The sequence below is a fragment of the Spermophilus citellus genome, assembly GCF_964194105.1.
Source record: "Spermophilus citellus genome assembly, chromosome: 6".
Taxonomy (NCBI): Eukaryota; Metazoa; Chordata; class Mammalia; order Rodentia; family Sciuridae; genus Spermophilus; species Spermophilus citellus.
The window spans coordinates 23,085,607-23,098,995 of record NC_138187.1 but is presented as its reverse complement, the minus strand read 5'-3'; the positions used below and the strand labels follow the sequence as shown (position 1 = coordinate 23,098,995).

The 13,389-nt window shown below is 55.8% G+C and overlaps 1 protein-coding gene across 3 annotated transcripts; it reads left to right on the top strand.

The window, feature by feature from the left end:
• The first annotated feature begins 650 nt into the window (after nucleotides 1-650).
• GUSB (glucuronidase beta) lies at nucleotides 651-13,385 on the top strand. 3 transcript variants are annotated; one of them, XM_081298964.1, is made up of 13 exons: nucleotides 651-925; nucleotides 1,633-1,818; nucleotides 2,144-2,325; nucleotides 2,496-2,638; nucleotides 2,976-3,163; nucleotides 3,675-3,827; nucleotides 4,010-4,188; nucleotides 4,276-4,422; nucleotides 6,150-6,234; nucleotides 7,524-7,700; nucleotides 9,782-9,917; nucleotides 11,270-11,381; nucleotides 12,654-13,385. In XM_081298964.1, exons 1-13 carry the CDS (start codon nucleotides 719-721, stop codon nucleotides 12,694-12,696), a joined length of 1,938 nt encoding a protein of 645 aa, XP_081155090.1. In that variant the 5' UTR covers nucleotides 651-718; the 3' UTR covers nucleotides 12,697-13,385. The 3 variants fall into 3 exon arrangements, with proteins under 3 accessions (XP_081155090.1, XP_081155089.1, XP_081155091.1); XM_081298963.1 differs by lacking the exon at nucleotides 12,654-13,385 and having other exon boundaries at nucleotides 652-925; nucleotides 11,270-12,171; XM_081298965.1 differs by lacking the exons at nucleotides 651-925; nucleotides 2,144-2,325; nucleotides 12,654-13,385 and having other exon boundaries at nucleotides 1,676-1,818; nucleotides 11,270-12,171.
• Nucleotides 13,386-13,389: the final 4 nt, after the last annotated feature.

The window sequence follows — 13,389 nt, the reverse complement described above, 5'->3', positions numbered from 1 at the left end:
ACTGACAGCACTCTGTAAGAACTCAGGCCTGGAAAAAGACAGATCTGGAGGTGAAGGATGGGGAGTTCACGGGTTTTTGGATTTAAAGCCACAGTCCCTGTTTCCTTCCCTTTGAGTTCTTTCTACCTGTCCTGTTTCTTCTACCCTATTTCGGCTTAGTGGTTGAACACTTGCTTGGCATGCCAGACGCCCTGGGTTTATACCCAGAAAACTGTATTTATTTTGCCTCATATTCCGCTTATTTCACATTGCAAGCATTCGGAGGACTGTTCATCCTTTGTTGGCTTCTACATTTTCACTCTTCTGGGAACTGCACTTTCAGCATCAAAGTCCAGCATCAGAAGGCTGCTGTGGTGACCTGAAGTCAGAACAAACACACGGAAACCTTGTGCGATTGGGCCGGCTGGGTCCAGGCCCCAGGGCGGGCAATGATCTCCCGCCTGCTGGGTTCGGCCCCAGGTCGGGCGAGGACCCCGCGCTGGGTCCCGGCCCAGGAGTTGGGCAGTGACCTTGCCTAGGGTCCCTGCTCCGAGGAGGGTAGTGACCTCGCAGACACCAGGCCTGGGATTGGGCAGCGTCCTTGCAGGCACCCGGCCTTCCGCTGGGGGCGCCGGGGAGCTGCCTCGGCTCCGGGCGCGCGCCCCGGACCCGCTCGCGCGGGCGGTCTCGCGGGGCCACGTGATGCCCTGGTCCGGCAGACTGCGGGCGCCGCGGAGCCATGGGCCGGAGGGTGGCGGGCGCCTGGGCGCTGGGCCCGCTGCTCTGGGGCTGCGCGCTAGCGCTGCAGGGCGGGATGCTGTACCCGCGCGAGAGCCCGTCGCGCGAGCGCAAGGACCTGGACGGGCTCTGGAGCTTCCGCGCCGACCTCTCCGACGGCCGGCGCCTGGGCTTTGAGCAGCAGTGGTACCGGCGGCCGCTGCGCGAGGTGCGCGCTGCACGGCGGGGCCGCGGTCCGGCGCGGGGTCTGCGGACCGGGGGCCGCGGCGGCGCAGGGCGGGCGGGCGTTGCCGAGCGGTGTCCGCGGCTCAGAGCGCAGCGGGGCGCCGCAGGGGCCAGCCTGGACTTCTGGGGCCACCTTGGCCCAGGCAAGAGGGACCGTGGCTTCCAGCGCTCAGGGAGAGTACGGGTGCTGGCCCCCCAACTACCAGGACCCCTGCCCAGCTCCCCGGCCGCGTGCGGGTGCGCAGACGGGGCCAGCAGGGCGCCCGCGCCTTCCTCTCCCTTTCCCACTTTGCTCAGCAGAGGAGGAAGTGAGGAGCCGGCCTGCCGCCAGCATTACCGACGGGGGCTTCCTCAGCCCAGGGGCCCGGCCCTGCTAGCCTTCCTCTCTTGTCAGCCGGTCATCTGCCTCTGAGTCAGGGGGTGGCCCTTCCTGCCCCTGGCCGAGCTGACCCCTGGCTCACCCCGATCCATGGAGATCTTGGCCCTGGTGCTCTCTGCCCTGAGGGAGCTCTTCTGACCACCACCGTCTCCCCACAAACCATACTGGCATTGCTGAGGCCAGCAAGTGATCCAATTGTTCATAGTCCCTTTTGTGTGTCAGAGCTGTGCCAGGTGTTGGGGAGTGTGCCAGTGCAGGACGGTGGGCCTAGGGCCTAGGGGACTGGACCTGACCTGACTCTTCTCTCCCAGTCGGGGCCCACCCTGGACATGCCAGTCCCCTCCAGCTTCAACGACGTGGGCCAAGATGCACAGCTTCGGAGCTTTGTTGGCTGGGTGTGGTATGAACGGGAGGCAGTCCTGCCTCAGCGGTGGACCCAAGACCTGGGCACAAGAGTGGTGCTGAGGATTGGCAGCGCCCACTACTATGCCATTGTGGTCAGTGCAGGGGGCAGCAGGCGGGGGTGGGCAGTCATGCTGCTGAGCATGCCTGGGGTTGACTGGCTCCCAACTGTCACCTGATAGCCCACCGTCTGGGTGGAACAGTAGGGGGACATTCATACCCCAGTGTGGGGTCTGAGCTGCAGGTGGGACACATTGCCTTATCTCCTTTGGCTCTCCCTTCCTCTCACCAGGCTGGTGTGGCAGGGGGCTTCTGGCAGGCCCCTTGGCCCCTACATGTGGGTCCTTATGTGAGGGAGAACCTGAGACTGTAGGGCCCCCTCTTTAAGCTCTGGCCTGGTGGCCCTCCTTGTGTCTGCAGTGGGTGAACGGGGTCCATGTGGCAGAGCATGAGGGGGGCCACCTCCCCTTCGAGGCTGACATCAGCAAGCTGGTGCAGAGTGGGCCCCTGTCCTCTTGCCGCATTACCATCGCCATCAACAACACACTCACCCCCCACACCCTGCCGCCAGGGACCATCCTCTACAAGACCGATACCTCCAAGTGAGCAGCAGCCTGTCCCCTGGTCCCCCTCCCACCTGCCCAGAGGTCTTCCTGCTGGGAACAGGGTGGCTTTTGCAGAATTAAGGCCTTAGATCTGGGGAGGCCAGGGAGATGTGAGTTGAGGTCAGAGGATCCAGAGCAAGGACACATGATCACTGTCCCCCACCTAGGTATCCTAAGGGCTACTTTGTCCAGGACATAAACTTTGACTTCTTCAACTATGCGGGACTGCATCGGTCTGTGATTCTCTACACGACGCCTACCACCTACATCGACGACATCACGGTCACCACTGGAGTGGATCAAGACACTGGTGAGGGCTCCTGGCAGCCTCTGCCCTCAGCTGGGCCTAGAGAGGCTTTATTCGCTGTTTGGAAAGATCCTAGGAAAAGGGCTCTCGACCCCCACAAGCTCCCATCTACTTAGAAGCTGAAATGGGAACCATCAAGGCCTTGAGAAATCACCTGGTTGACCTCACTTTGAAGACAGGAGGTTCAGGGAGAGGGGGGTCCTGCCTAAAATGGTGTAGCTCGGGATGAGGGTCCTGTGCCCCCCTCTTCTCTCACAGACACTGAGCTCCATTGAGAATCTCGCCCCCCCCCCCCCCCCATTAGCCTACTCTCCCTGGCCTGATCTCTTGTTCCTTGCAGGGCTGGTGAATTACCAGATCTTCACCCAGGGCAGTGAACATGTGCAGCTGGATGTGCGTCTTCTGGATGCAGATGGCAGAGTGGTAGCTGATGGCGCTGGGGGCCGGGGCCAGCTGCAGGTGCCTGCAGCCCATCTCTGGTGGCCATACCTGATGCATGAGCACCCGGCCTACCTGTACTCACTGGAGGTAAGGGTGGTTTAGGATTGGCGTTGAAGGGGGCCTTTTGCTCCCATCTCGTGGCCCTGGCTTCAGCAGGCCTAGGACAGGTGGGCGGGCTGGCTGGTCCCTTGGGCTTTCTTTTTTTATCCGTTGGTGGAGAGGCCCAGCTTTGAAGAGCAGGCCCCAGAGGCAGGGCTGGGGTGATTCTTCCTTGCAAAAAGCAGAACCTCTCACTTTTAGGAGATGTTTCTGCTTGCAGGCCCAAAGGTGGGGCTTGTGGTGTACCAGGGACCTTCCCAGTTGGATGCAGTGGCTCAGACCTGCAGTCCCACTATTCAGGAGGCTGAGGCAGGAGTTTGAGGCCAACCTCAGCAATTTGGCGAGATCCTGTCTCAATAGTAAAAGGGACTGGGGATGTAGGTCAGTGGCAGAGTGCCTGCTCTCAGCCCCCAGTACCACGAAAAAGGGGGCCTTCCTGTCCGGGCCGGTGGGCTCGGTCTGTGGCCCACCCTGTGCTCTGGCTGCTTGGCTCCCACAGGTGCGCATGACCGCGCAGACCGAGGTCGGGCCAGTGGCCGATTTCTACACCCTCCCCGTCGGGATTCGCACAGTGGCAGTCACAGAGAGCCAGTTCCTCATTAATGGGAAACCCTTCTATTTCCACGGGGTCAACAAACATGAGGATTCAGACGTGAGTTGCGGCCCTGTGCCCTGGGGGGCTGTTTCTGTCACCATCCTCTCCTCCCACCTGCCCCAGTGGCCTGAGGTCCTGGAGGGCAGCTCACCTGCACACGGCTGGAGTCCGGTCGCAGTTCTGGCTGTGGCGGGCCAGCCCTGGCCGCGGGTGTCACTCTGCTCTGTGGGGGCGCCCAGGTCCGGGGGAAGGGCTTCGACTGGGCCCTGCTGATGAAGGACTTCAACCTGCTGCGCTGGCTGGGCGCCAACGCCTTCCGTACCAGCCACTACCCCTATGCCGAGGAGGTGATGCAGCTCTGCGACCGCTACGGGATCGTGGTCATCGACGAGTGTCCGGGCGTGGGCATCGTGCTGCCGTGAGTGTGGCCCTCCAGCCCTGCATGCCCGGCCCCGCATGCCTGGCCGCACTGCCGGCCTTGCCGACGCCCTCTTCTGCTCCGCAGCCAGAGCTATGGCAACGCGTCCCTGCAGCACCACCTGCAGGTGATGGAGGAGCTGGTGCGCAGGGACAAGAACCACCCGGCCGTGGTGATGTGGTCTGTGGCCAACGAGCCCACCTCCTCCCTGAAGCCCGCGGGCTACTACTTGAAGTAAGTACCGCCTGGGCCTCAGCGGAGCCTGGCTGGGCTAGGTCAGCTCAGGGCTCCACACACCAGTCGAGGTTTTCAACCTGGTGAGACCCTGTATCTTCCATTCACCCCTGAAGTGTTGTTGGTATCTGTAACTTTAAATTAAAGACATGGCTGGTGACAAAATGAGAGTCACCTATAAAATAGTACTTGAAAGCTGAGTGGTACTGCTCCTGCAATCCCAGCGGCTTGGGAGACTGAGGCAGGAAGATGGTGAGTTAGAGGCCAGTTTTGGCTACTTAGGGAGGCCCTGCCTCAAAATAAAAAATTAGGAAAAAAAAAAGACTGGGGGTGTACCTCGGAGGTAGAGCACCCCTAGGTTCAATTGCCCAAACTAAAAAACAAGCAAAAAGCCCACACCAAAAACTCCCCCAAACCAACCAACCCCAGGCATAAAAACACTCTCTGCTGCTCTGGTTTCAACTGTAAAGTGGAGTTGGACGTAATAGAGCCAATTAATCTAGGCACACAATGTTTTGATTGTTTTGTTTTTGGTACTGGGGATTGAATCTTGGGGTGTTCAGCCACTGAGCCACATCCCCAGTCTGATTTTACATTTTATTTTAAGACAGAGTCTCACTAAGTTGCTTAAGGCCTCAACAATTTGCTGAGGTTGGCTTTGCACTTTCAATCCTTCGGCCTCAGCCTCCTGCATAGCTGGGATTACAGGTGTGCGCCACTGTGCCCAACTGTAGGCACACAGTGAAACAGGTTTTTCAATGGTGTGCGTATGTAACAGGCTAAAGTTACAGGTCCAGGTCATCTAAATTCATGCTCCCTTTCTCCAGATGCCCGTAGCTCCTGCCCTGATCCCCAAGTCACTGGGGAGGACTGTGGCACCTTCGGAGCAGTTTCCTTGAAGTAGAGGACTTGCTGTGGCTGCTGCCTGGGGGCATTCCTCCTTTCTTAGTCCCAGGGCTGTCACTTGTGGCAGGCTACCCCTTGCTGTAGAGGTGCCAGGCCACAGAAACTCCCCGAGGCGAATGCGCCCAGCCCAGGAGTGCTTTGAGCCCAACCCGGCCCTGCTGGCAGGGAGGAGGGGAGGCTGGCTCCTGGACACAGGGAAGGAGGCCCAGCCGGGCTTGCAGGCTGTTCCCACATGTGGGTCTAAGGTGTCCCTGTGGAAACCACAGCTTTCAGAGGGGAAGGGGGGTGTAAAGGAAGAGGATGTAAGGAAGGAGGAAAGCAGGCATGGCCAGGGACAGGGCAGCCTGCTCGGCTCCCTCTACCAGGAGCCTCTTCTCCATTCTGCCTGGTCAGCCTGACGCCACACTGTGCCATTTCTTCAGGGAGGCTGCCCCTGATTCTCTAGACCAGACGAGGTCCCCCATGTGCCGCCCTTTCGTGACCCTTGCTGTCACTTGCCCTTTTAGTTTGTCCTTTTGCCTGTGCCCGACTCTGCTCCTGGCACCTCTGCCCTTAGCCTGTGAGCCTTGCTGAGAACAGGCACAGGGCAGTGCCCTGACTGTTGTAAGGACAAATATCCCATCCTGACACTGCCCTTCCTACAACCAAGAGCTTCTCAGGTTCACAATGCTACCCAGCCCAGGGGCAGTGCTGGGCTTGCTGACGCCTTCCGAGGCCGGCAGGAGTGGCGGCCTTGGGGTACCTGGGCAGGTGGGGCAGAGGGAGATGTGACTGAAGGCCCTTCCCAGGCTCACAGCCTGTCCTCTGTCCTCCTTGCTCAGAACAGTGATTGCCCACACCAAAGCCTTGGATCCCACCCGGCCTGTGACCTTCGTGACCAACTCCAACTTCGAAGGGGACCTGGGGGTGAGCTGCACACCTTCCTCGCCCGTGTCCTCTGTCCTGGTGTTTGCCAACACCTGCTGCTGCAAGGCTCCGTTAGCATCCCGCCATTTCCACAGATAGTCAAAGAGCGCTTTCTGGCCAGCCAGTGTGGCTTCTAAATCCAAAGAGGCTGGGCAAAGGGCCATGTGCTGTGTTTAGTCTGGACTCCACGTCCTCTGCACCCCAGTTAACAAGCTCGAGAAGTCGAGTCAAAGGTCTAGGGTGCTGAGTCCTCCTGGCTGAGCACCCGTCACTGTGGGAAGCTTTTCAGAAGTCCAGATGGGATCCTGAGGTTCCCAGGTACCTCAGGGTGGGAACCTGAGTTCTTAAGAAGCTGCACAGGGCCTGCAGTGACCAAGTGGCTCCCTTCAGATGGGACCTGTGTGATGGGCACTCAGAGCTGCTGGGCCCACTGTTCTGGGCTTGAGTTTGTGTGGGAGCTGTAAACATGGCACAAGGGAAGGCTCTTCACCAGGAACCAGGGGGAGTGTAGAAGCAGGTGTGATAGTAAGAGCAGTAGGAAGGGCCCCCTGGGCGGGGATGGAGAGCCCCCGAGCCCCCAGGCCCTTGCCGCCTCTCCAGAACACCACCTCCACAGCAGTACAGGCTGCGTCCTCGAGCCTGGGCAGCAGCGCTTCCTTTATGGTCTGCCATGTGTCGGGGAAGGCTTTGCTGGGCGCCCTGTGCTTAGCCTCCAGGGAGAGCGCCAGACTCCTCTGGTGGAGTCTGGGTCAGAGGAAGGTGGTGCCTGCACCAGCCTCCCCAGCTTCCGCCTGCCGCAGTCTAGGAAGGAAGGGGCTGTGGCCCGCCGGAAGGACTGCTTCTTCTACTAGACAGGTGTGTCCCCGTGAGGTTAGGTGCGCTAGCTGGGTGCAGAAGTCTTCACTGTGCAGTGGCCCCCTCTTCCTATCACCAGTTCCCCAGGGAGCCCAGGAGCCACCTTGGGACGCCATGGTGAGCTGGGGGGGAGCTCTGCAGTGTGCCCTCAGCGCATGCACAGCCCTAGGTCCTCTGGAAGAGCTGCATCCAGTGGGCCTCCAGGACAAGATGTGGGAGCACCACCTCAGCAGCAGAATCCAGCTGGGTTAGGGCCCTGGACCCCGCTGAGGGTTGGGCCTCCGAGGCCAGCTCAGAGCACCTGCCCAGCATGTTACTGGCCCCACCTGGTCACTCATGGCCACCTTTCCTACCTGTGGGGCATCTCCTGCAGCCCCTGGGTGACTTCTCTGATACAACCTGGCTAGTAAACAGCCTTTGTCACTCTGTCCCAGGCTCCCTATGTGGACGTAATCTGTGTGAACAGCTACTACTCCTGGTATCACGATTATGGGCACTTAGAGGTGATACAGCTGCAGCTGCGCACCCAGTTTGAGGGCTGGTACAGGACCTACCACAAACCCATCATTCAGAGCGAGTATGGTGCAGAGACCATTGCGGGGTTCCACGAGGTGAGCAGAGCCGTGCAGTCCTTCACTCAACTCCACGAGGTGGGCAGAGCCCTTGCAGTCCTTCACTCACCTCCATGAGGTGGACAGAGTTCTTCACTTACCTCTCCCAGCCTCCCTGCCCTTTGTTTGGACAGGGGTCCTCCCAACTCTCCAGCACCTGCCCTGCTGCCAGTGGTCAGGCCTCTACCTTGCTTGGCCCGAGAGGCAGCCTCCTTTCTGGACAGCCACCCTCCAAATGCCTGTCATCTTGCTGGCTGACCCACCGTGGGTGTCCTGGCGCTGGCTTTTGCTGGCCTGTGGGATGGAGCACTGATTGCCCTTTGCTGTACCCCAGGCTCCCCTGTTCCTGCCTAGGCTGCCCACAGCAGTGCCAGTCATCCGAGTTCCAGGGTCAGCTTGGCTGGCCCCCGTCAGGGGGTCCACCTTGCCCGCCCAGGCAGGGTTAGCTGTTGGTACCCGTCCCAGCTGTAGGCAGCACACTAGTGCTGAGTGCCCATAGGAGTGGGTGAGGTCTTGGGAGAAGACTCACTTCCTCAAAAATTAGCCACTTTGCCTTGTGTGTGGAGGGCGTTTCTTATGTGATTCTTTTAAAAAACCTCTTTTCCAGCTGGGGTTTGAACCCAGCAGCACTTTTCCCACAGGTTCTGAGTTGCTTATAGCCTTGTTCATCTGCCCCGGCTGGCCTGAGCCTTGTGATCCGCCTGCTTCAGCCTCCCAAGTAGCTGGGGTTACAGGCGTGGCCACCTGCCTGGCCCTGTGTGGACTCTTGAGTCACAGCCAGTCCATGATCCGCACCCGTCCTCTGCTGTCACTGTTGAGCTCTGGTTCACTCAGTGGACTCTGCTATCCTGCTCGCAGAGAAGGCCACTCCCACTGACTAGCAGAGCAGGGAAGAGTGCATGGTATGCAGCTCCTGTCTGAATAGGTTGAGGGGTCCAGGATGGTGTGACAGACCCTTTGTAACAACAGAGATGTCTCCATCTGTGCTGCCACAACAGTAGCTTCCAGGTACACATGAGCTGTGACCGGCAAGGCTGCCTTCACTTGGGGTTAGGTAGCTGTGTGACCATGCCGCTGCTTTAGACGTGTAGCTCCACCTCCATGAGCAGGTGCCCGGCACCCTGCCCTGCCCTCCCCTCCCCTCAGACTCAGCATTTTTTTCTCCCCCACTTTCATACTAGGGATTGAACCCAGAGGCACTTAACCACTGAGCCACAGCCCAGCCATTTATTTATTTTTAAATTTTGAGACAAGGTCTCACAAGTTGCTTAGGGCCTGAGTTGCTGAAGCCTGTTTAGACCTTGTGAAGACTCGGCTTTGAAATGGACATAGCTTGGCTCCTCTTTCAGCTCCTCTCGCTGGAGCAGAGTCAAACCCAGCAGGGCCTTCTCTTCTGAATGACTGCTGTACCCTGGAGCACCTGAGAGACCCCATCTCCCAGGAGGCCCCTGAGGTGGACACTTGGACTGTGTGCCCCAAGAACATCCTTCCATCATGAGGTCCTGCACCTTGACACATAGGAGCACCTACTAGAGCATTCAGTGAGAGCCTGGAAAGGGCCTCTGGCCCTGTCTGCCAGGCGTGCTGCATACTGCCCAGCCCTGCTCTGCATACCCCTTCCCTGTGCTGACTTGGAGCTTGGTCCCCTTGCAGCGTGCTTGCCTTTTCTGTTTATCACTGTCACCAGTGCCAGTCACACAGGTGGACACTAGGTTAACCGCTGAATGAACGACTGCTTCAGCAGCTGCTGCCCAGGCCAGCTCCAGGTGGAGCTGCAGTGTGTAGAACTGGGGGCACGCTAATTCTCAGACGAGGCTGCTTAAACTCAAGACTTCACTGCAGGGCCGTTTGGCTTTCAGATTCGGAAAAACGACAAGGCAAAGCTCAAGTTATGCTTATAAATACAGTAACTACTAACTTATGGGTTCGACTCTGGGTTACAGCACACCATAGCTGAGTCTTGCAGTCACCATGGCCCACTGCAGGGACAGTTATTTTGGTCACTGTCAAGTGGATCTTTATTTTTATCTAACATTTTTGGTTCTGCCAGTTCTGACTCTTCTCTCTGCCTTGAATCCCAGGATCCGCCTCTTATGTTCACTGAGGAGTACCAGAAAAGTCTATTAGAGCAGTATCATTTGGTTCTGGACCAAAAACGCAAAGAATATGTGGTTGGAGAGCTCATCTGGAACTTTGCCGATTTCATGACTAACCAGTGTAAGTGGCCCTGTGACTTGTGCAATGTACCACTTCTCATTTCTTCAGGTTAGCTTTTCAGTTCTGGGCATCTGGTTCTAAGAAGGCTGGAACAAAGGAGTGGGCTTAGTTCACGTGGGCTACACGGAGAACTTGCTAGGAAAATAAGGCCGTGCTTAGCAACAGCAACGCAATCAGCACCTGCTCACAAGTCATCTTAAGAGTCTCCTATCTTGAGGCAAAAAGGGCCAGCTTGCCCTGCCCGGGTCCAGGGGACTGGATCTAATTTTGGATACACCTATTATTTCAGAGAAGGGTACAAAGTCCAAGAAACCCAATTCAGTCTGTTTTATGTTATCAACTTGCAAAAAGGAGGCTCACCAAACACAGGTAAGTCCCAATGTACTGAATATGGGTGTCCATCTGCACCTTCTTGAGTCAGGCTGGATGAGCAGCTTCAGTGAGGTTCCAGGCCAGCACTTCCTGTTTCTTCCATGCCTTCAGATTTCTAGTTTCCTCACTTACTCGACCTTCACATGGCTGGGTGAGCAAGAGGACATGGCAATGGGGAAAGTCAGGCCTCTGGTAGGTCCAAGTGTGACTAGAAACCCGAAAGGAAGGGGGACAGACAAGCACACAGGATGAGGTGAGGAATCAGAAAAAGGACCGAGCTGCTTAAGATCCATGGCCCTGGATACAAGGATGGCCCTTCTGTGGTGGGACACTGTGACCTTGGACAAGTTGTGTCACCTTTTCATGACCCTCACCTTATAGATTCCATTTGACATGTCAGCGGTGCCGGGTATTTGCTTATCATGGGAGAATTAACTTTTTAATTGTACATGGACACAAAATCTTTATTTTATTTTTATGTGGTGCCAGGGATTGAACCCAGTGCCTCAGGCATGCTAGGCAAGTGCTCCACCACTGAGCCACAACCCCAGCCCCAGAAATGGTCTTTTTTGAGACAGGAATCTCACTATGCTACCCAGCCTGGTCTTTGGCTCCTGAGCTCAGAGCCCTCTTCCCTCAGCCTTCCCAGTAGCTGGTCACCAGGTGCACACCTGGAGCACTCGTCCACTGGTGGAGCCACATTGCAGGTCCTGTTGCTCTACATCCCAGTCCCCTGGGAAAGCTGCCTCTGCAGGAGGTCCAGGCCTTGCCGCGCACCCATATTTAAATCCCCCCCAACAGACCTGTGGTATAGGAGGGCAGTGGTGTTTAAATGCTCTGGTCTAGAAGGTGTTGCTCCATACTCTTCAGAACAAGAAACTGCTACTCCGGACACTCCATTTTTGTGGCTGGCTTGATTGCAGTTTGGTTCCCAGGTTGTCCCGTCAGCCACCTCAAGTGCTTTCTGCCTTGTTTTTTAGCACCGCAGAGACCAGTGGGGAATAGAAAGGGCATCTTCACCAGACAGCGACAGCCCAAGAGTGCAGCCTTCCTTTTGCGGGAGAGATACTGGAAACTCGCCAATGAAACCAGGTACCACCCTTCGGTGGCGAAGTCACAGTGCTTGGGAAACAGCCCGTTCACTTTGTAAAGCCAGAGAACTACCTCCAGGACCCCCACCACCCTGCACCTGAGGAAGGGTGACTTCCACACCCACAGAACAAGTGCCTCTTGCCATGTTGATGGCACCAGTTTCTGGTCTGGACTCTGGTGACTCCTGCTAGAAGGGGATGATATCAGAGACAAAATAAAGCTTTTCTAGAGTGGGAAGAGTCTGCATCAGTGGCCCCTCACACAAGGGTCTGTCCTGCAAAGACAGGTGGGGTCCTGCATGTCAGTTCTTCCTTGGCCTTCGCTGCGCAGGACAGGTAGAAAACCATGGCTTCAACACCCACGTCACAGACGGAGTCCCCATCACTGGGCTGCCTGTGCTCGTGGGCCCAACAGCCCAGGGGAGTAGACCCCCACGAGGCCCACGGGCACTGGCGGGTGTACAGAGGTGCTGCGCTGGGATCGACACACCCACATGCCACTTCCAGTCGCCTGGCAAATAAGCATCAGAGAGGCTTACATGTGGACACATGTTGCTAGTGCTTATTCCAGCCTTGGCCAGCCCAGTCCAACAGACAGGCTCCCTCACACCAGTGCCTCTGTCTGCAGTGAAACCTCTGGGCCAGCTGTGTCTGTGAATGGCACTCCAGGCCTTGGTACCTCCAGGCGGACTCCTCCACCTGCCTTCTGCAGAACAGAAGCCTTCCTCAGGGAATTTCCCATCCTTCCCTTACAAGGGTCCAGTGAGGCAAATAAAGTGCGTTATGCCTGAGATTTGAGTTTCCATCAGTCCTGGTTTGGAAAATAATTCCTTTTGGTGTCAGTCAAATGGCAGACAGTGAAGCCACACAGTTCTGGATGCAGAGCTGGACTCACTTCTCTCGCAGTTGCCTTTTCAGCCTGTTTTCCAAGCTCCGTGGAAGAGACAGCAAAATGAATTCAGCCTGACTGTACCAGGTATCTGCAGACCACTTTTTAAAAACAGCTTAAGTACCAAGTCAGAAATTCATGTCACCACTGAACGTAAGATCTTTAAAGGAATCAAGTTTTGTGTTCCAGTTTAATGCCAAAGAATATATAAAGTTCCTTTAGTTGGCAAACATTAAAGAAAATTAAACGTAACAGGCACATAAATGTTTTACAAATTAGGGACAGGGTCCAATTCTTGGGCCCTCATGGTCTAGCACATGATAGGTCTGTTCTTTCAGTGAAGCATGGCCAAGCTCTACTTCAAATGGATTCGTTATCTTGTAGGTGTTCCCTCTTCAGAGGACCGTCAGATGGAGCATCTGGGTGAGCTCCAGGAAAACCATGTACAACATCTGCTTAAGCATCCTACATCAGTAGAATTCTAAGCAGCCAGCACCTTTGGTCATTAATTCTTGAGAGCCACATACAGCACAAACCCACAGGAATCCTAAGACCTAGAGTCCATGGGAAATTGATATCAGATCAGTGTACCTGTAGAGATGAGGTCACATGCAGCATCACTTCAAGCACACTTTAAAGGTTCCTACTGAGTCTAAAAAAAGTTTTCATTCAGGGGCTGGGGTTGTGGCTCAGTAGAGCGCTTGCCTTGCACATGTGAGGCACTGGGTTTGATCCTCAGCACTGCATAAAAATAAATAAATAAAATAAAGGTATTGTGTCCATCTACAACTTAAAAAAAAAAAAAAGACTTCATTCAGCTTCTCTTAAAAAAAAATTTAATCCTGTAGTGTAAGAACGAGGGCAGCCGGTTTCCACAGATAACTTCTACATTTATTTTATACCAAAAAGTTATGTGCAACAAATAAACATTCTTACATATTTACATTTGTTTTTATTTACCAGTTAGCAAAATGGTGTCCTCAATCTTTGATAAAGAATGTTTCTATCTATATTAAAGGGGAAATTCTGCCCAGTGAACTCCATTTAAAATGAATGTTTACTCAGGAGCATAAAGCACTAGTAATAAATATTTTTGATGGAACATACTATACAGATCAGA

Excerpts from the sequence above, each read along its gene's own strand:
- GUSB (XM_081298963.1), top strand. The coding sequence starts at position 719 with ATGGGCCGGAGGGTGGCGGGCGCCTGGGCGCTGGGCCCGCTGCTCTGG. Across the intron at positions 3,164-3,674 it reads CCTACCTGTACTCACTGGAG|GTGCGCATGACCGCGCAGAC; the intron begins GTAAGGGTGGTT and ends TGGCTCCCACAG. Across the intron at positions 3,828-4,009 it reads ACAAACATGAGGATTCAGAC|GTCCGGGGGAAGGGCTTCGA; the intron begins GTGAGTTGCGGC and ends GGGGGCGCCCAG.